Source organism: Anomaloglossus baeobatrachus, chromosome 4 (assembly GCF_048569485.1).
Source record: "Anomaloglossus baeobatrachus isolate aAnoBae1 chromosome 4, aAnoBae1.hap1, whole genome shotgun sequence".
NCBI classification, from domain to species: Eukaryota; Metazoa; Chordata; class Amphibia; order Anura; family Aromobatidae; genus Anomaloglossus; species Anomaloglossus baeobatrachus.
In genome coordinates, this window is record NC_134356.1 from 589,752,684 (window position 1) to 589,775,399 (window position 22,716).

Genomic DNA, 22,716 nt, shown 5'->3' on the forward strand with positions numbered 1-22,716 from the left:
GACGTCACCGAATGTATATAGATGCGGCGCGGCCGCAGCTCTTCCCCTTTAGTTTAGCAGCAGCAGTTCAGGTTGCGGAAGAACCATCAGTGCAGTCTGTTCACCATGGCAACCGGAAGATCCCTGAGGTCCATCTTCTGCGCTGTCAGCGGCCAGGTCCGGACTGTGCACTGCACTGCGGCCCGGTGAGTGGCGGGGGGGTGTCAGCACCGGGGACAGTGCGGGGGGTGGGAGACGGTACCGGGGACAGTGCGGGGGGTGGGAGACGGTACCGGGGCCAGTGCGGGGGGTGGGAGACGGTACCGGGGCCAGTGCGGGCGGTGGCAGTCAGCTCCGGGGATTATACCAGGCTGGTCCGGAGCGGCGTGTGTGTGACATGTACGGTTGTCAGGTGTTAGCAGTGCACCCATGTCTGATATAGTTATGCCATGTATGTGCCGAGCGTATCTGCCCCGTATATAGGTGGTATGTCTGCAGTGTGTATACATACATAGGTGCTATGTGAGTGTGTTATATATATTTGCTATGCATGTATATATGCCGGCGCTGTATATATATGTGCTGTATGCGGGCACGTGTGGCCGGCAGTGTACACAGCTGTACCGCACACGGGGGGGGGGGGAGGCGGCAGTGGCTGATGAAATCTCCGCTCTGGTTACTTCAGCCGCTTAGCCCCGCCCCCTCTTCCCATTGGGCGAGAGAGCCCGTGTATATACAGTGCGGACATCTGTGCGGCAGTGACAGCTGGAGAGCGATGCTGGGCACCATATACACAGGGCAGGTGCTCCCGTCCATCACACACGGAGCCAAGAAGTGCCTTTGGATACTGTACACACTTTCTTTAATTAGGGGCCCTGTTGTAGCTTTTGCATTGGGGCTTTGTTTCACCACTGTGTGTGTGTGTATATAAATATATCTTTGCCAATATTCTCTGTGTACCGTATATGGACCCCTGTCCCCCCTCACCTCTGTGTACATTATATGGATCCCTGCGCCCCCCTCACTTCTGTGTGCAGTATACGGATCCCTGCGCCCCCTCACCTCTGTGTGTACAGTATACGGACCCCTGCACCCCCCTCATCTGTGTACAGTATACGGATCCCTGCGCCCCCCCCCCTCACTTCTATGTGTACAGTATACGGATCCCTGCGCCCCCCTCACTTCTATGTGTACAGTATACGGATCCCTGCGCCCCCCTCACCTCTGTGTGTACAGTATACGGACCCCTGCGCCCCCCTCATCTGTGTACAGTATACGGATCCCTGCGCCCCCTCACCTCTGTGTGTACAGTATACGGACCCCTGCACCCCCCTCATCTGTGTACAGTATACGGATCCCTGCGCCCCCCCCTCACTTCTATGTGTACAGTATACGGATCCCTGCGCCCCCCTCACTTCTATGTGTACAGTATACGGATCCCTGCGCCCCCCTCACCTCTGTGTGTACAGTATACGGACCCCTGCGCCCCCCTCATCTGTGTACAGTATACGGATCCCTGCGCCCCCTCACCTCTGTGTGTACAGTATACGGACCCCTGCACCCCCCTCATCTGTGTACAGTATACGGATCCCTGCGCCCCCCCCTCACCTCTGTGTGTACAGTATACGGACCCCTGCGCCCCCTCACCTGTGTGTACAGTATACGGACCCCTGCACCCCCCTCACCTCTGTGTGTACAGTATACGGATCCCTGCGCCCCCTCACCTCTGTGTGTACAGTATACGGATCCCTGCGCCCCCTCACCTGTTTACAGTATATGGACCCCTGCACCCCCCTCATCTGTGTACAGTATACGGATCCCTGCGCCCCCCCCTCACTTCTATGTGTACAGTATACGGATCCCTGCGCCCCCCTCACTTCTGTGTGTACAGTATACGGATCCCTGCGCCCCCTCACCTGTGTACAGTATACGGACCCCTGTGTCCCCCCTCATCTGTGTACAGTATACGGATCCCTGCGCCCCCTCACCTCTGTGTACAGTATACGGACCCCTGTGTCCCCCTCACCTGTGTACAGTATATGGACCCCTGCACCCCCCTCATCTGTGTACAGTATACGGATCCCTGCGCCCCCTCACTTCTGTGTGTACAGTATACGGATCCCTGCGCCCCCCTCACCTGTGTACAGTATACGGACCCCTGCGCCCCCCTCACCTCTGTGTGTACAGTATACGGACCCCTGCGCCCCCTCACCTGTGTGTACAGTATACGGACCCCTGCACCCCCCTCACCTCTGTGTGTACAGTATACGGATCCCTGCGCCCCCCCTCACCTGTGTACAGTATACGGACCCCTGCACCCCCCTCACCTCTGTGTGTACAGTATACGGACCCCTGCACCCCCCTCACCTGTGTACAGTATACGGATCCCTGCGCCCCCTCACCTCTGTGTACAGTATATGGACCCCTGCGCCCCCCTCACCTGTGTACAGTATACGGATCCCTGCACCCCCTCACCTCTGTACAGTATACGGACCCCTGCGCCCCCCTCACCTGTGTACAGTATACTGACCCCTGCGCCCCCCTCACCTGTGTACAGTATACGGACCCCTGCGCCCCCCTCACCTGTGTACAGTATTAATAAAACAATAAAAGCCGCCATAGATGAGAGGAGCCGTCCTTGCGTTGTCCGTGCGCAGTGACTTGTACGGCCAAGATTGATTAAAGACTTGGATTCAAATATTTTTATTTTTTGGTACACTGGGGTCCTGTATCAATTCGGCATTTGTGCCTTATTTTATTTTGTGGTGTTTCTTGCCTGCTTTTTATTTACGCTATTTTCTTTTTTTCTTGTGCTTTTTTTTTAATTTAATTTTGGTTGACTGTTATGATTGGCTTTATTTTAATTTAGTCTTTTGTTGATTGTTTTAGGTTTTGACTTTCAAAAGTTTTTGGCTGATTTAAGTGTGAGGGTTTTTTTTTTTTTAAAAAAAGTCTCAACATTTTTCTACCAATCTACACTAGATCCTCCCACCAGAGTAACTTTATATACGGCTTACGTTTTTTGCTGAAATGTCATAAATTCTTAAAGGGACCCAGAACCAACTGTGTAAGAGAGGGGGAGGAGGTGAGCTGTGACCATCACATTGCCATGAGAGTGATCCTGTTTAAAGGGAACCTGTCAGGTCCCATATGCACCCAGAACCATGAGCAGTTCTGGGTGTATATTGCTAATCCCTGCCTAACTGTCCCTGTATACACTAGCATAGATAAAGAGCTTTAGAAAAAGGATTTCTAAAGATCCCATATAATATGCTAATGAGGCCAGCGACTATATGCAAGGGTGTTAGTTCCTGCGTTCATGTTGCCCTCTTTGCATGGTAGCATACCCACAGGAGCTTGCTAACATGCTATTCAATACAGCGTCATAAGCGATGACAAGCGTACCTGTATCTGCTGTCACCGCTGATCTCAAAGCCAGGCACTTCCGGTCATGCACACTAGACCTTTGTGAGGCCGGGACGCATACTTCCAACTTCATACTGCGCATGACCAGAAGTGCCAGGCATTCTGATTAGCGGTGACAGTGAACACAGGTATGCGCGTCACCGCTGGTGACACTGCATTGAATAGCATATTAGTACGCTCCTGTGGGTGTGCTACCATGCTAAGAGGGCGGAATGAGTGCAGGAACTAACGCCCTTGCGACTAGTTCATGCGCTCATTAGTAGATCATAAAGGATCTTTACTTTTTTTTAAGATCTCTTTATTTATGCTAGTGTATACAGGGACAGTTAGACAGGGAATAGCAATATGCACCCAGGACTGCTCATGGTTCTAGGTGCATATTGCACCTGACAGGTTCCCTTTAAGCAGATCATGCTTAAACGTTTTAGTCTACAAAGACAGCTATAAAGAGTGTTTTTTAATTGGTGCAAAATGCATGATTAGTGATGAGCTTCTGCTTCTGGGTCCGATCATTAACTTCAGGCGGTATTCACTGCACTGCTCGGCATTCAGCAGTCTTCGGCTTTTTTCAGCTGTGTTTGCGGTGATGTCAGGGTTCACCCAAGTCCATGGCTTAGCCATGGACTCGATTGAGCTTTGACTATCACTGTCAGCCTGCTTCTCACTCTGTATAGACTCTTGTCTGTACAGAGCGATGAAGCAGAGCTGACATTGCTCTCCCTGCTTCTCGCTCTGTATAGACGCTTGTCTGTACAGAGCGATGAAACAGAGCTGACATTGCTCTCCATTTTAGTTTTTTTTTTCTGCTCCAATACATGCAATAGCAATCTGCTCTTTAAATGCATTCTGCTGGTTTTTTATGCATTTTCCTTTTTCTGGTGTGTTTTGGTAAGGGTTTGAAGGAATCATTTTTTTACTGCTTATAGAGTAAAAGATGCAACCCCCTCCCAAAAAAAAGAAAAAAGTTCAGTTGAGCATTATCTTTACTCTGCTGTGGACGTGACTTTTCATGACATTATATCCTCCTTGTTTTTTGAATTGTTGATTGCAACAGATTTTCTGCACAAAAAATGTAGCGTGAAAAATGCAGTAATCCTGTAGCCCTATGTGGGAATGTCGCCTTTGTTTGTTTTTTATGGTGCAGAAATGCGAGGGTTGCACACAGAAAACAGTTTTTCTTAAATGCATTTTTTTCAGGCTCCCTACAAAAGTCTACAGGGGAAGAAGAAACAGGAGTCCTGCAGCGTGAGCCTGAAATGACACCACTTTGTGAACTATGAACTGTTAGGCTGCGTGACCACAAGCAGGGTTCACAGCTTTTTGGATGCAGTGTGTTTTCAATGCCTCCAAAATGCCACGTTGTACAGTACAAGCACAGCAGATGGGATTTATAGACATCTCCTACCCTCTGTGCTTGTCTCTCCCACAGAGAAAACTGACTTGCAGTGCGGCTTTCCAAACTGCAGCATGTCAATTCTGTGCTGCGGAGATGCGAGTGGTCTCCGCAAGGAGAACACAACAAGAGACCGCAACTGCCCGAGCCCGGACTGTGGGCAACAGGCAGCTTCTGTCACCTGCAGAGGAGACTTGCGGCACGCAGATCAGGACCTGCCGTGTCCAGGGCGCAGCAGGTCCTGATTGTGTGCACACACCCTTAAAAGGATGGTTCACTACTCTGCAATAGTGTCCACATCCCTGTAAAAGTGATAGGGAAGGCTTTTTCTAAATACCTTGTTCAGCAAATCCTGCCTCTGAGTGGCGCTATTGCGGTCCACTCATCCCCATGAACAAGGTATTTTTTAAAAAGCCTTCCCTATTAGTAATACAGAGATGTGGCCACTATTACATAGTAGTGAACCACCCCTTCAAGCCCTGCAGATTTTTTGCATTTAAAAACACAGCGAAACAAAGGCACCAATCAAAAGCTGAATTTGATCCTCCTAATTATTCTCTTCTGTGGCTGCTTCCATATCTTTTATTAGTTTAGTACACCAGACTTGCCATGTTCCCCTTCCTCCCTCTTTAATGGTACAATTATGTAATTTCTATAATTTCTAGGTAGCGCCGCCCCCCCTGCGGTCAGTGTTCAGTGCTCTGCTAAATTGAGATTGACTGGTTGTACTGACATGTACATTGGTATAGACGCCTCTTCACATTTCGTGGTAATATCTGCAGTACACTACACTCCTGTATAATCTATGGGGATCAGGTTGCTGGGTGTAGCTGGTATTATCCGTATCCTGCCTGCACTTCCGTCTCTGCTGTGACAGCTGATTACTGTGTGCTGTTTGTATGGCAGCCGAGGTATAGAGCTGCGCGGCTATGAGAATGTGAATTTCCCAGTACCGTGTTGTGTATCCTTAGTCATCCATATCATATGATTGTGCACTGTCCAGATTCCTTTTTATAAAAGGGGAAGATTAATGTTGCAGTTGTTCACCACGACCCCTGCAGTGAGTGGAGTGTCAATGGTTAAATGATTACACCAGCGACTACACACAGTGATGCAAGCTGCACGCAGCTAAATTAATGCTTCGAGCATGGGGACCTATATAAATGTTATGCTTCCAGAAGCATCTCCTTGTGCTGGAGGCCTGTAAATCTATAAACCACCTCATATACTGGACGAGGACGGGGTCACATATAGGCCATAATATGAGACGTGGCTGACCATACCTCAGACGTGGTCATTCCCGCTTATGCTTCACACTTAAATGAGTTGTACCATAGCCATAGTTTATTTTAATACATAGAATTAGTTACACAATTGTATGTGGGAAAAAATGTTCCTGTGCTGAGATGATATATATGTGCCCCTACTATGTAGTGTGTAATGGCCGTGTCTGAATGTACATGGACTGATCATACCACGGCTCCTGGGCCGGGGAGGAAGCAGAAGAATATAAAAACAGGGCTGTATAGGATCACAGCTATTTTTTTTTTCTTTCTGTGAGGTAAAACCTGTTTTAAAAACCAGGTAGGGAAGTGTTTTACCTCACAGAAAGAATCAGCTGTGATCCCATGCTGTCCAGTCTGTATACTTTTTTTTTTATTTTTGCTTCCTCCCCTGTCCTGGAGCTGTGGTATGATCAGACCATGTCCCTGTACGGTTAGACACGGACATTACACAGTACATAGCAGGGACACATACGTATATAAGATTATCTCAGCACAGGGAAACAAAAAACGTTTTAAACACATCCAATTGTGGAACTTATTATTCCAAGATCTATTGATTAAAATGTACTTTGGTAATGGGACAACTCCTTAAAGCCTCACAAATCTATTGCTATAGCAGGTTTTGCTGTCATTAGTCTGTGTCTGGACAACCTCAGCAGACGTTCTTCACACCGTGTCACCTTGTGGTGTCCTAACCCATCCCCTTCTCAGAAATGGCTGAAATTAGTTTATTCTGGCCATATGTAACTGATTTTCGCAGCTGTACACCCTGGGTAGGCTGATGATGAGCGGACACCGTAGTCTAAGACGACGTGTGCATATGCCCTGACACAGGGATGTATTCTGTCGGTGTACGTCTGAGAGCGGTCATGTATTCTCCGCATCAGGACATCGTGTCACTGTTTAGGAAATAGCAGGAACATATTTCCTACAAACTCAGGCGTCAATGGTTCTCCCACGTTAGGGTTTCCTGTATTTGTGAGTATACCGTGTATATTTGCTGCCCCTTGATGTAGGATTATTCCACGTGAGCAGATATTCGGGAACGTCCTTCATGCTTCTCCCCTGAGGCCTCTTCACATGGCCTCTGTTGCAGGCCAGCCGGCGTGTAATGTTTATGGCGGTTACTGTATAACACGGCTCACTTGTGGCCTTCTGCTTTTTCGTTCTCCGGTTTGTGTCCTTACTCTTAGACACATGAATAGCTCAGGACTTCTCATGTATATGGGGGCCCGTAACAGGCGGGACCCGATCACTTCCCTCTAAATTTAGTTTGGCTGCAGGAGCCCATGCCTGGAAAGGGCTGGTGAAAAACCTCTAAAGGTGACACTTGGTAACTGAATCTAGACAGTGTCTGAAGAGGCCCTAAATATACAGTGGAAATGAAAATGGCCATATTTAACGAGAAATACATATACTAGTCCCTCAGATGTCCTTCTGTGACCTTTGTAAAATGGATATAGATTTAGACCTGATTTAAATGGCACATACAGACTGTAAAGGGGCCCCTGTGCAAGAACAGTATGAGGCCCTTTACAGTCCAATATTTTACCATAATGCACAATTTCACCTGTTTAGAATGGACCCCTTACCTCCTGGGCCCCTGTGCAGTCGCACATGTTAGGCTGGCATCACGTCAGCGGTATTTTGCCGGAAAGCCGGATTCGGCACAAATGCGTTTCAGCTCCATTCATTTACAATGGAATCGCAGCAAGATGTGGTCACATGCGGTCGTGTGCGTCGCATGTGACCGCATCTTGCCACAAGTCCATTGTAAATGAATGAATCTGAAATGCATTTGTGCCGAATACAGCTTTCCGTCAAAATACCGCTGATTTGAAGCCGGCCTTACACCAATGATATGTCTGCCCTTGAAATGGTTTTAATCTGAGCACTCATCTCTACACTCGTTAGATCGTTTGTTCACCGATTATCGGCTTGTGTACAGAGATCTGCGGCTGAAGACCACCAACTAGATTTCTGGTTGACTTTCCTGGATTTCCAAAAATCAGCTTTTCCTCAACCACAGCACTATATAAAAGGGCAATTCTGTTGTCCAAACCTGGTGGTGAGCAGTCCTGAAACCAGTGACAACTGTGATCAGCCTCTCTAGTGTTCTCCAGCTTTTACAGAGACTTACCGCGTACACCCGGCTTCATAGTGCGCATGATTGAAAGTCTGGGGTCATGCGCACTGAGCCAAAATCCAGTGTCATGCTGCGATGGCAGCCAGAGAGGTGAGTGATATCATCCTCTGAAGCTGTGCATTCATTAGCATGCTAGTACGGCCCTGTGGGTTTGCTAACATGCTAATGGAGCCGACTAGCCAAGGAAACTAAGGGATACTTCTCACATAGCGAGATCGCTGCTGAGTCATGGTTTTTGTGACGCACCAGTGACCTCATTAGCGATCTCGCTGTGTGTGACACTGAGCAGCGATCTGGCCCCTGCTGTGAAATCGCTGCTCGTTACACACAGTGCTGGTTCATTTTTTGGACGTTGCTCTCCCGCTGATAAGCACACATCGCTGTATTTGACAGCGAGAGAGCAACGATCTGAATGTGCAGGGAGCAGGAGCCGGCTTCTGGCAGCTTGCGGTAAGCTGTAACCAAGGTAAATATCGGGTAACCAAGCGAAGTGCTTTGCTTGGTTACCCGATATTTACCTTGGTTACCAGCGTCCGCCGCTCTCAGGCTGCCAGTGCCGGCTCCCTGCTCACGTAGCCGGAGTACACATCGGGTAAATAAGCAAAGCGGTTTGCTTATTAACCCGATGTGTACTCTGGCTACGAGTGCAGGGAACCAGCGCTAAGCGCTGTGCGCTGGTAACCAAGGTAAATATCGGGTAACCAAGCGCTTGGTTACCTGATATTTACCTTAGTTACCAAGTGCAGCATCGCCTCCACGCGTCGCTGGGAGCTGATCACTAGTCGCTGTTGAGATCTGCCTGATTGACAGCTCACCAGCGACCAATGTAGTAAACACCAGCGATCCTGACCAGATCAGATTGCTGGTGGGATCGCTAGAGCGTCGCTAAAGTGTTACGGTACCCTAACGCCCAGGGGCTAGTGCTCTCGCTCATTAGCATATGGTGAAAGATCTTTAGAAATAATTTTTCTAAAGATCTCTTTATCTATGATACCAGATACAGGGACAGTTAGGCAGGGATTAGTAATATGCACCCAGAACTGCTCGTAGTTCTCGGTGCATATTGCACCTGACAGGTTCCCTTTAATTATCATATACATTTTTATTGAAATGGGTTCCACTAGTCCCAGAAGGGATTGATACCTTGGAAACTTTCGTAAGGGTAAACGTTTCCCTAGAATCACGTTTGTGGCTATGTGCCCTCTGACAGCCATGTATTAAGTGTCGATAACGGTCAGGTCCACACACAGCCCTACATGTAACTGACCCCCCCGAGATGCCCTTTTTTTGCTTTAGGAGCGCTCTATGGGTGCTGCTTTACTGCACAGTAACAAAAGGCTATTGTCCCCTGGGTCGGGACATTATGCATTACCTCTTAGAGCGTCTTATTTGCATCTTATACAAAATTTTGGGGTTTTGTTTCACTCCATTCCACTTATCTATTATGACTATTGTAAATGGATGCATGATAAATAGTATTTTTTTTCTATAGTAACAGTTGTTGGTGGCCGTCCACCATTGTGCACCATGTCCGGCATTGTGTGGAGCCGTTGTTTGTAGTTTACCTGCTGCAAAAGGGAAATAAAGCAGCAATGAAAGGCTGAAGCCGGTCCGACCCTGAGAATGTTTGTAATCACCGGTTGACTTAGTTTGGTCCAGACCAGCCACGAGTGTGATGAGGAATAATGAGTAAGCACAAATTTGAACTACACATTGAAAGTGGAAAATCCCTGTGTGTCCGTGAGGTTTCCCAGTGCGAACAGTGCACAATACAGAGTGAAGAACGCCTGGATGACCACCAGTAATAGTAGCTAGTAGAGGTAGTCACCAAGACTTCTGCAGAGGTTTTCGACTTGCTCTGTAATCTAGTATTATAAACTACTTGTGGTTTTAACATTTTAACTTGATTTTCTGCTTTTCTTTTTCAGAAATGATGCGGTCATCATCTCGGGACGGAAGCTCGCGAGACAAATCCGCCAGGAGGCCCGGCAAGAGGTGGAACAGTGGGTGGCTGCTGGCAACAAAAGGCCACATCTCAGCGTGGTCCTGGTGGGAGACAGCCCTGCCAGTCATTCCTACGTGCTCAACAAGACCAGAGCTGCCGCTGATGTCGGTAGGTGTCCACCTCCGGATGCTGTCCTTCTATTTTTCTATTCTGTATTATAGCAATATTGTATTCTCTGTTGCTTCTGAAAGTAAGTTAGTGCTATTTAATCGTTAAAGTGGTGGTCCTTTAGGCTTTTCTCGGGCATGCTCTTGTTTCTCCATTGAGCCTGGTAAAAAAGGTCCATTTATGAACACTAAAATGAGGTGGATGTGCAATGCCAGGCACATTGCACAGTGTCTGATATATCTCCTTATTCGTGGCAGTTAAGGACCAGATAGTTTTTAATATTTCTGCTTTCATTTTTTTCCTCCCCATTTTTCCAAAAGCCATAACTTTTTATTTTTCCCTCAAGTTAGTCATTTGAGGGCTTGTTTTTTGGCAAGATGAGTTGTAATTTTGAATGACACCAGCAATTTTATCATATGACCTAATGGTAATCGGGGGGAAAAAATTCCAAGTGTGGTGAAATAGCAAAAAAGGATATATCCTGCAATTGTTTCTTGGGTTTTTTATTTCCAGAGCTCATTTTACCATAAAACTGATCTGGCAGTATTTATCTCCAAGTCAGTGGAGCCTTTTTTAATTTGCTTACTTCCCAGGGGGCAATGCACCTAGGATTTCCCTGTGTTGAGCGCCCTCGCTGGCTGCCGGCAGTGTTTTCTCTGTCTGGTCTCCCCGAGATCAGTGACTGTTTTGTCTTGCTGGTCTACAAGGCATTGCTCCCACCTGGCCAGAATCCTACTCCACACTGAAGAGGGGCAATACTCCGAAGCAGCTGTCTGTGGATGGATACCTGGCCTTGGTATTTCCCTTGTCATATCTTTAAACTCGTCAAGAGCTGGATATTGACTAAAAGGGACACTTAATATGGTGGTTATGGTGGTCTCCTAAAAAGAGCCACTCCATGGCTAGGTCCTTCCCAGAGGGATATCTGGCTTTTTTCTGTGTCGAGACTCCTAACAGAGGCTCCACGGACCTTTTTTAATTTGCTGTAAGAGATTGACAGTGGCATTTAACACATTAACTGCCACGGGTGGCGCACCACTCCAGCTCTTATAGGCAGATGAAGACTGAATAAATCAGCCGACGTGCAGTGAAAGGTGCGGGAACAGTATGTGAGCCCGCATCAAAAGAAGAGACTAACATTAAAAGATTAATGGTATAAAAGTTACTGTTAAGCGGGCTTTACACGCTACAACATCGCTAATGCGAAGTTGTTGGGGTCACGGAATTTGTGACGCACATCCGGCCGCATTAGCGATGCCGTTGCGTGTGACACCTATGAGCGATTTTGCATCATCGCAAAAACGTGCAAAATCGCTCATCGGTGACATGGGGGTCCTTTCTCGAATATCGTTGGAGCTGCAGGTACGAAGTAGTTCGACGCTCCTGCGGCAGCACACATCACTCCGTGTGACGCCGCAGGAACGAGGAACTTCTCCTTACCTGCCGCCGTCCCCAATGCGGAAGGAAGGAGGTGGGCGGAATGTTACGTCCCGCTCATCTCTGCCCCTCCGCTTCTATTGGGCGGCCACTCAGTGACGTCGCTGTGACGCAGCACGGACCGCCCCCTTAGAAAGGAGGCGGTTCGCCGGTCACAGCGACGTCGCAGGGAAGGTATGTGTGACGGGTCCGGCCAATGCTATGCAACACGGGCAGCGATTTGCCTGTGTCACACAACCGATGGGGGCGGGAACGCACGCTAGCGATATGGGTACCAATATCGCTGCGTGTAAAGTAGCCTTTAGAATTGTTCTCAGCTTTGTTGAAACTTTTGAAGGGATGGCTGTAATTCATTGTGCCAGATAGATCTGAAAGTTTTTCTAGATTTTTGTGATATATATGAAGGGGAACCTGTCTGGACCTTTTCATTACTGAACCTAGTTGCGTGGCCGCACAGGTCCCAACACAACATCAATTATACTGGTTTTGTAGTGATCCGGTGTACCAGTACTGCGAAACCGAGACTGGAAGCTCCATGCAAGTTAGCCCGCAAATGCACTGGGGGTGATATGAGGGGCGTTCTTGCACTGAATACATTGATGCTCCCCCAGTATACTTCTAGCTTAATTTATATGTTATGTATAACCAGGCCGCAGCTTATAAGAAAAAATGGGGGAATAGGTTTCAAAAACAAGAAAAGGAAACCCCAATAAAAATAACATTTAATCTTAATACTAAAAGGTCAGATACCAAATTCACAATCAAACATGAATAGATAATGTGCCAAAAGTGTAATAACAAATGCTAGGAGGGTGAATGATCACACAGACTGGCCCTAAATCAGCCCTACCCAGCAATGGAGGAATGGAGGGTATGACGCCCTAGGGTTATGGTGCCCCCATTCGCCGACGGGAAACCCTGCGTGATAAGAGGGGCGTTCTTGCACTGAATACATTGATGCGCCCCCAGTGTACTTCTAGGCTAATTTATATGTTACTTGGGAGATTGGTTTCTGATCGTTGGCACACTGGAATACTGCAAAACAGGTATCACTTTTATTGTGTTGGGACCTGTTTCAAATACAGGTTCCCTTTAAAGGAGTGTTAAAAAGAAAAGATTTGATTGATGGGGGTCTAAGCGTTGAGACCCCTCCGGATCACTACAACAAAAGGGCAGAAGTGTTTTGTTGAATGCTGCTCTTTATTGGCTCTAATCAGCTTTTTGTCAAATTTTGTTGGTCCAGAGATAAAAAGGCTTATAACACACGTTACTAAGTCTTCCTGATCAGAGTTTGTGGTCCCACCCTTTAGACGGCCAATCCTTCCAAGACCCCCACAAACATAAGCGCAGCAGAGGTCTTCAGAAGAATAGGGGCGTGAGCCACTGACAGTCCATTAGTGGGAGCTTCAGTCCCCTGGGAATAAGGGATCACATGCACAAACCCTCTTTTCCTTGACATATGCCATCAAAGGAGGGCCAGGACTCCCTATACACATTAGTCAGTCGGTCAGATTTTAATAGTCCAGTTTGTCTGACGTTAGCCCTGTGTAGAGCTGCCATCAGTAAGGGCTTGGCACTGCGCTGATCACTTCTGCCCTTTTGTTGCAGTAATCCGTGAGGGTCTCGGCACCTACACCCCTACCGGTCAATGCTTCTACTGGGGTGGTATGACTTGGCAAGTTTTGACTAGCAAATTTGCTCTTATGTATAAGTAAATGTGACCAGTCATATATAAGGTCAGATGAAAATGTTACCATACTGAATGACCAGGATTGTTATCTAGACTCACATGTGTGTGTTTAGTCAGAAGAGAAGTTGCAGTTCCTGTTTGGTTTCTGAAGTAAAGTTCCCATTTCTCTTCTCAGGAATCAGCAGTGAGACCATTCTCAAGCCCTCATCCATCTCTCAGGACGAACTTCTGGATTTGATCAACAAGCTGAACAGTGACCGCAATGTGGACGGTCTGCTGGTGCAGCTCCCTCTGCCAGGTAAGTGCCGCCTAGACCAGGGGCAGAGTGGTGCTCATCTCGCCATGACCCTAGTGTAAATCGAGCTTTAAAGGGAACCTGTCATCAGAAATTTTGCGGTAACCCTAAAAGATTCCCCCTCTGCAGCTCCTGGGCTGCATTCTAGCAAGGTTCCTGTTGTTTATGTGCCCCTTTCTGACCAAGATAAAGACTTTGCAAAGTGGTACCTTTTTGTATTCAGATCTTGATAATGGTACACGGGGGCGGGCTCTCTGGTGGCCGTTAGTCTGCCTCCTGTCGCTTTAGGCCGTCCCCCATCGCGCAATTTCAAAGCGGTGACGTGAGGTAAGCTGGCCAGCGCTTGCGCAGAACGATGGAGGCGGCGGTGAAAGCGCGACCACGAGATTATGGGCGGGTACTTGCTGATGAAAGTCACAGCGCTGCCCATAATCTCGCGCATGCGCAACACGTCACCAGTGGTCACACTGTGCACATTGCACAGTCCCGCGAGAGTGGCACGACGCATGCGCGAGATTATGGGCGGCGCTGTGATTTTCATCAGCAAGTACCCGCCCATAATCTCGTGCTCACGCTTTCACCGCCGCCTCCACCGTTCTGCGCAAGCGCTGGCCAGCTTACCTCACGTCACCTCTTTGAAATTGCGAGATGGGGGATGGCCTAAAGCGACAGGAGGCAGACTAATGGCCACCAGAGAGCCCGCCCCTGTGTACCATTATCAAGATCTGAATACAAAAAGGTACCACTTTATAAAGTCTTTATTTTGGTCAGAAAGGGGGGACAAGATAAACAGGAACCTTGCTAGAATGCAGCCCAGGAGCTGCAGTGGGGGAATCTTTTAGGTTCAGTGCAAAATTTCTGATGACAGGTTCCCTTTAAATGCAATCTGTTAGCCATGGACAGACTTGTATTCCAGTTATTCAATATGATGAAGACTCTGAGGTCAGTGAGTGTTACTGCAATAATGTGTAATATGTAAACTGTAACAGTACCCACCGGGTGGGATGAGTCACTATGCAGACTACTTCAGCGTTTAGAGGATACTATTGAGCACGAACCTCTATCTTAGGGATGATGTCTACATTTACTAGTCGTATACATACATTAAAGGGTTTGTCCACTAGTAGGAAAACCCTTCTCATTCCCCATGTTTGGCCCCATTAAAATAAAAAAGCTTATAGACATGGCTGGAACAGTGCCGACATGGTAAGGGGGTCTAAGCTTTATTTTTTTAATGGGCTCAAACATTTAAACATTGGGAATGAGTAGTAACGGGCAGACCTGCAGATACTAGGGATCAGTGGGTCCAACCGGGTTTAAAAAAATCACCCAGTTCCAGCCTGGAATTGACACCTGCCCAAAAGCCAAAAGTGACCAGCTGCCACTAAGCCCTAGATTAGTAATGGGAGGTAGCGAAAACAGAACAAAAAAGATTCAAGAGGAAACCGATTAGGTCAAAAAGTATAACAACTTTATTATTAAAAATGATTGCCAACTGGCAGAAAACCTAAAAACAGTGGCATCACATGTATACATATTGTGTGCAGTAAGGGCAGGTATCAAAGTACAGGTATTACAATGTTAATGTTGGGGCCGATTTAAAGGCATACAAAAAAGTAAAATCAATTCGCAATACTAAAGCTGATAGTTGCTAGAAAAATTCAAAAAGGTTGGAATATCATATCAATTTGACATCAATAGTATAACCATAAAGAGAAAAGCCACAAAGCACACAGTTATCAGCCAGTGGGGCTGGCATCACATGTGTGAGCATTGGTATCCCCGTGTCCAGGTACAAAACCTCTCTATATGTATCCTTCACATCCAAATCTTGGCTGAATTTCTGCCACAGTTACTCCTTGCACTATAGATTTTTAACTATTATGCATGCTCCATATAACTGTTATCTATATATGCCTCACATGTACACCCTTTCAACTTCCACTTATACATGTGTACATACACTTTGAAACCCCCCCCTTTTTGGTATTTTATACTTTTACATGTAAACTTTTACTTTACATACCACTGTTAATACCACTGTACACGTGCAGGCTGATAACTGTGTGCTTTGTGGCTTTTCTCTTTATGGTTATACTATTGATGTCAAATTGATATGATATTCCAACCTTTTTGAATTTTTCTAGCAACTATCAGCTTTAGTATTGCGAATTGATTTTACTTTTTTGTATGCCTTTAATCGGCCCCAACATTAACATTGTAATACCTGTACTTTGATACCTTCCCTTACTGCACACAATATGTATACATGTGATGCCACTGTTTTTAGGTTTTCTGCCAGTTGGCAATCATTTTTAATAATAAAGTTGTTGTACTTTTTGACCTAATCGGTTTCCTCTTGAATCTTTTTTGTTCTGCTTTCGATGCCTAGTTATGTTACCGTAGGTCAATCACATCCATATAACCCACACACTATCATTTTTGAATATGTACCAATTTCTTTACACCTTAACTATTTAGTGTGGTGCACGGTCATTTTCATTGATCAAACTTCTGTGTTTAGTAATGGGAGGTGTCTGAGGCCCCTGCACATTACTAATCTGTAAGTAAAATGAAATTAACACACAGACTGAAAAAATCCTTTTTTTTATAAATACAAAAAAACTCACCCTTTCACCCCTTTATTAACCCCCAAAACTCCCATGTCCGACTTAATCCACACGAGGTCCCACAATGATTCCAGCTCTGCTACATTACTGAAGTCACAGCACATGGCCGTAGAACGTGACCACATGCTGTTGGCTTCAGGCAGAGACTGAGCCGTAGCGATGAGCGGTGATGTCACTCAGTTTATTGTGGTCACAGCTGGAGGATCCCATGGTACCCCACCTGTAACCACAGGTAGCCTCATTAAACTCAGTGAGATCACCAAGTTCACAGACCTGCATCTCCAGGCAGAAAACTGCATTTTTTTTTAACCTAGAGATGCAGATTTGGTGTGATTTCTTCAGCGCTCTATTGGGAGACCCAGACGATTGGGGTATAGCTACTGCCTCCGGAGGCCACACAAAGCACTACACTAAAAAGTGCAAGGCCCCTCCCCTTCTGGCTATACCCCCCCGTGGTATCACGGGTTCTCCAGTTTTCAAGCTTTGTGCGAAGGAGGTCAGACATCCATGCATAGCTCCACAGATTTTAGTCAGCAGTAGCTGCTGACTATTTCGGATGGAAGAAAAGAGGGCCCATATAGGGCCCCCAGCATGCTCCCTTCTCACCCGTTGATGGTGTTGTAAGGTTGAGGTACCTATTGCTGGTACGGAGGCTGGAGCCCACATGCTGCTTTCCTTCCACATCCCCCTGGGGGGCTCTGAGGAAGTGGGATCCTGCCGGCCTCAAAGCTCTGACGCCGGGCTCCATCCACAGACCCATTTGAACCTGCTGGATACGGAGCTGGAGTACCGTTCAGGGACATGGCCCTGCACCATTACAGGTACTCTGTGTCCCCGTACACACAGGCACAGCACACTCCAGACTTGCTGGGTGTGCTAGTGCGCCGGGGACAGTAAAGGGTTACAGTCACTGCAGCTTTGCTGAGTGACTTTGTGTATTGGGAACTACCGCGCCGGACGCTCCGGGAGCGGCGGCGCGGCTGGGACTTGTAGTTCGCCGGGGACTGGGCGCCGACCGCGCTTTTACGGCGGCGGCGCTTATAAATCCAGTCCCCGGCTTCTGCGGCCTAGTGCCGCTTCGTTCCCGCCCCCTCCCTGTCACTCAGGGAAGGGGACAGACGCTGAGCAACCAGCAGCGCCGAGGGCTGGAGCCTTATTTACATGCTCCAGCCCTCTCACTGCACACTGTCGGACGCCGGATTCCCGCTCTGACTTGGGGCACGCCCACGGCCCGCCCCTCCTCACACGAGCTGGGGAAGACGCCGGCAGCCATTACTGCAGTCCGAGCTCGGACTTTCGGCAACCAGGCAGGACGGTGGCAACCATACACCCGCTTATAGGCGGGCGGTAAGCGGCACACATAGTGCTGACCCCAATATATACTGCAGTGTGTACATGTGTATTTTAACTGCATAGGTCGCTATATGCCCGCTTGGAGAGCGACACATCAGCAGCAGGAAAGCAGGTGTGCTAAGGCACAGGCTTTCTAGGCTGCTTGTATTGCACGTACTGAAGTGTTCATTTGTGTTTATGCTTGTATGCTATACACTGCACTGTACAGTCGCTAGTCTTAGCTATATTCTCCTGGAATGGCTAGACTACAGCAGCAGAAAACCAAGGGTGCTGGGGCACAGGTTTTTTTCTATGCTGCTTGTATTGCATGGGCTGCAGTGTGCATTTGTACTTGTGCTTGTATGCTATACATTGCACTGTATGGTCACTCTTCTGGGCTATATTCCCCTAGATGACTAGTCTACAGCAGCAGAAGAGCAGAGGTGCCAGGGCACAGGCTTCTATGCTGCTTGTATTGCTTGTGCTGCAGTGTTCATTTGTACTTTATGCTTGTATGCTATACATTGCACTGTACGGTCACCAATCTTGGCTATATACTTCTAGATGGCTAGTCGGCAGCGGCAAAAAAGCAACACAGATTTTCAGTGCTGTTTTTTACTACATGGGATGCTGTTCATGACACCGTCCCATTGTGTGCATGCTCCCCTGTAGCACTTCGTCTGCCGGGGTCTCTAGCACTTCGTCTGCCGGGGTCTCTACTAGTCGTGGCCAAAGAAACCACCTGTCATCCCTGTCCAAGGACAGGGACGGAGTTGCAGTTTCGACAGATATGTTGTCATAAGATAGAGACTTGCAGTCCAGACAGGCCATGGGCAATCTTCCTGACCAACCTCATTTGGAACGGGGGGTCCCAGGAGGACTCTCTGTATGATAAGGCAGCTCTCCAGGACTTTGATCCTGACATCGCTATCAATCCGGATACACCGGATGGTAACGCCATACGGAATGATCCTATAGCGTCCATCAATGGAAGGTTGGATCTTTCTCCCTCAGCTCCCCCAGTGGAGGAGTCAGCTTCACAGCAGGAGAAGTCCCTTTTCAGTATCTCAAACGGATATTGAGTATTTTTCTGGCCACGCTGACTTCAGAGAAGCAGTCCAGAAACACCACGCTTACCAGATAAGCGTCTTCTCCAAACGTTTTTTAAGATACACGTTATCCCTTTTCCCCTGACGTGGTCAAGCGCTGGACCCAGGGTCCAAAGGTGGATTCTCCAATCTCCAGGCTTGCGTCTAGAGCCATAGTTGCACTGGAGATGGGGCTTCACTTAAAGATGCCATTCACAGACAGATGGACTCTGGTTGAAATCTGTCTAGGAGGCTATCGGCGTGTCGGTTGCTCCGGCATTCACAGCCGTATAGGCAACCTAACCTTTTCAGCTGTTCTTGCGCAGCTGGCCTTGAGCACATGTACATCTGTACCGCAGAGGCGTCCGTAACTCCGCAATGTCTGCACTGCGACTTACCCTATTAATGCTGTCCTAAAAGTACAGTCGAGGTTTCGGTCCTTCCCAAGCTCGGGCAGGTCCCAATTGTCCTCGTGCAAAAGGGCTACAAAACCTCAGACGGGCTCAGATTCCGGCCGGGCTCAATCACGCCCAAGGAAGGCAGCCGGAGGAACCGCTACCAAGGCGGTCTCCTCATGACTCTCAGCTCTCTCTCTCTCTCCGCATCCGCGGTTGATGGCAGACTCCCCCGCCTTTGGCGACATTTAGCTGCCACAGGTCACAGACCGGTGGGTGACGGACATTGTGCTCACGTGCACAGGACAGTGTTCTGTTCTCGTCCTCCGACTCCATTCTTCAGAACGGCCCCACCTCCCCACCGAGCAGATGCCCTGCTGCAGGCGGTGGACGCCCTAAGAGCAGAAGGAGTGGTGATCCCTGTCCCCCCTCAGGAACGAGGGCGAGGGTTTGTACTCCAATCTCTTTGTGGCTCCAAAAAAGGACGGCTCCTTCCGTCCTGTTCTGGACCTAAAACTGCTCAATAAGCATGCGAACGCCAGGCGGTTCCGGATGGAATCCCTCCGATCCGTCATTACCTCAATGTCTCGAGGAGACTTCCTTGCCTCAACAGACATCAAAGATGCCTATCTCCACGTGCCAATTGCTACGGAGCACCAACGTTTTTCTACGTTTTGTGATAGGAGACGACCATCTTCAGTTCGTAGCTCTGCCATTCGGTCTGGCGACAGCCCCACGGGTGTTCACCAAGGTCATGGCAGCAGTGGTAGCAGTCTTGCACTCTCAGGGACACCCGGTGATCCCTTACTTGGACGATCTACTCGTCAAAGCACCCTCCCTCGAGGCATGACAACGCAGCCTGAATGTTACGCTGGAGACTCTCCAGACTTTCGGGTGGATCATCAATTTGGCAAGGTCAAATCGGTCACCGACTCAATCACTAACGTATCTCGGCATGGAGTTCACACTCTATCAGCGATAGTGAAGCTTCCGCTGAACAAGCAGCGTTCACTGCAAACAGAGGTGCAGTCTCTCCTTCAAGGCCAGTCGCACCCCTTAAGGCGCCTCATGCACTTCCTAGGGAAGATGGTGGCAGCCATGGAGGCAGTTCCCTTTGCGCAGTTTCATCTGCGCCAACTGCAAGGGGACATTCTCCGCCAATGGGACGGGCAGTCAACCTCCCTGGACAGGAAAGTCTCCCTTTCCCAGACGGCCAAGGACTCTCTGCAATGGTGGCTTATTCCCACCTCATTGTCACAGTGAAGATCCTTCCTACCCCCATCCTGGGCAGTGGTCACGACAGATACGAGTCTGTCAGGGTGGGGAGCAGTTTGTCTCCGCCACAGGGCTCAGGGGACGTGGACTCAGCAGGAGTCCACCCTTCAGATCAATGTTCTGGAAATCGGGGCAGGGTATCTTACCCTACTAGCTTTCCAGCAGTGGCTAGAAAGAGAGCAGATCCGAATCCAGTCGGACAACTCCACAGCGGTGGCATACATCAACCACCAAGGAGGGACGCGCAGTCGGCAAGCCTTCCAGGAAGTCCGGCGAATCCTCATGTGGGTGGAGGACACAGCATCCACCATATCCGCAGTTCACATCCCGGGCGTAGAAACTGGGAAGCAGACTTCCTCAGTCGCCAGGGTATGGACGCAGGGGAATGGTCCTTTCACCCGGACGTGTTTCAGGAAATCTGTCGCCGCTGGGGGGTGCCGGACGTCGACCTAATGGCGTCTCGGCACAACAACAAGGTCCCCGGCATTTATGGCACGATCGCGCGATCACAGAGCTCTGGCGGCAGACGCCTTAGTGCAAGATTGGTCGCAGTTCCGGCTCACATATGTGTTTCCACCTCTGGCACTCTTGCCCAGAGTACTGCGCAAAAAATCAGATCCGATGGCAGCCGCGTCATACTCGTCGCCCCAGACTGGCCGAGGAGATCGTGGTACCCGGATCTGTGGCGTCTCACGGTCGGCCGACCGTGGTCACTACCAGGCTGGCCAGACTTACTGTCCCAAGGGCCGTTTTTCCATCGGAATTCTGCGGCCCTGAACCTGACTGTGTGGCCATTGAGTCCTGGATCCTAGCGTCTTCAGGATTATCCCAAGGGGTCGTTGCCACCATGAAACAGGCTAGGAAGTCCACCTCTGCCTAAGATCTACCACAGAACGTGGAAGATTTTCTTAACCTGGTGCTCGGCTCAGGGAGTGTCTCCCTGGCCATTTGCATTGCCTACTTTTCTTTCCTTCCTGCAATCGGGGTTAGAAAAGGGCTTGTCGCTCGGCTTCCTTAAGGGGGAAGTCTCGGCACTATCCGTGTTTTTTCAGAAGCGTCTAGCACGTCTTTCTAAGGTGCGCACGTTCCTACAGGGGGTCTGTCATATCGTACCCCCGTACAAGCGGCCGTTAGATCCATGGGATCTCAACAGGGTATTAGTTGCTCTCCAGAAGCCGCCTTTCGAGCCTCTGAAGGAAGTTTCCTTTCTCGCCTGTCACAGAAGGTGGCGTTTCTCGTTGCGATCACATCGCTTCGGCGAGTGTCTGAGCTGGCAGCTCTGTCATCCAAGGCTCCCTTCCTGGTGTTCCACCAGGACAAGGTAGTGCTGCGCCCCATTCCGGAGTTTCTCCCTAAGGTCGTATCCTCATTTCATCTTAATCAGGATATATCCTTGCCTTCCTTTTGTCCTCATCCGGTTCACCGGTATGAAAAGGACTTACGTTTGTTAGATCTGGTGAGAGCACTCAGACTCAACATTTCCCGCACGGCGCCCATGCGCCGTTCCGATGCACTTTTTGTCCTTGTCGCTGGTCCGCGCAAGGGGTTGCAGGCTTCTAAAGCCACCCTGGCTCGATGGATCAAAGAACCAATTCTAGAGGCCTACCGTTCTGCGGGGCTTCCGGTTCCTTCAGGGCTAAAAGCCCACTCAACCAGAGCCGTGGGTGCGTCCTGGGCATTACGACACCAGGCTTCGGCTCAACAAGTGTACCAGGCAGCTACCTGGTCCAGTCTGCACACTTTCACCAAGCATTATCAGGTGCATACCTATGCTTCGGCGGATGCCAGCTTAGGTAGAAGAGTCCTGCAGGCGGCAGTGACACCCCCGTAGGGGAGGGCTGTTTTGCAGCCCTAACATGAGGTATTTCTTTACCCACCCAGGGACAGCTTTTGGACGTCCCAATCGTCTGGGTCTCCCAATAGAGCGCTGAAGAAGAAGGGAATTTTGTTACTTACCGTAAATTCCTTTTCTTCTAGCTCTTATTGGGAGACCCAGCACCCGCCCTGTTGTCCTTCGGGATGTTTTTGTTGTTTGCGGGTACACATGTTGTTCATGTTGAACGGTTTTTCAGTTCTCCGATGTTACTCGGAGTTAATTTGTTTAAACCAGTTATTGGCTTTCCTCCTTCTTGCTTTGGCACTAAAACTGGAGAACCCGTGATACCACGGGGGGGTATAGCCAGAAGGGGAGGGGCCTTGCACTTTTTAGTGTAGTGCTTTGTGTGGCCTCC

General features: G+C 48.8%; 1 protein-coding gene across 1 annotated transcript in view; it reads left to right on the forward strand.

Moving 5' to 3' along the window:
• The first annotated feature begins 24 nt into the window (after positions 1 to 24).
• MTHFD2 (methylenetetrahydrofolate dehydrogenase (NADP+ dependent) 2, methenyltetrahydrofolate cyclohydrolase) overlaps positions 25 to 22,716 on the forward strand; it is a 27,971-nt gene continuing 5,279 nt past the window's right edge. Inside the window, exons 1-3 of the mRNA XM_075346130.1 lie at positions 25 to 185; positions 10,159 to 10,343; positions 13,646 to 13,768. Coding sequence (XP_075202245.1) covers positions 106 to 185; positions 10,159 to 10,343; positions 13,646 to 13,768 — 388 coding nt within the window. The 5' untranslated portion in view covers positions 25 to 105. The remainder of the gene's footprint in view (positions 186 to 10,158; positions 10,344 to 13,645; positions 13,769 to 22,716) is intronic.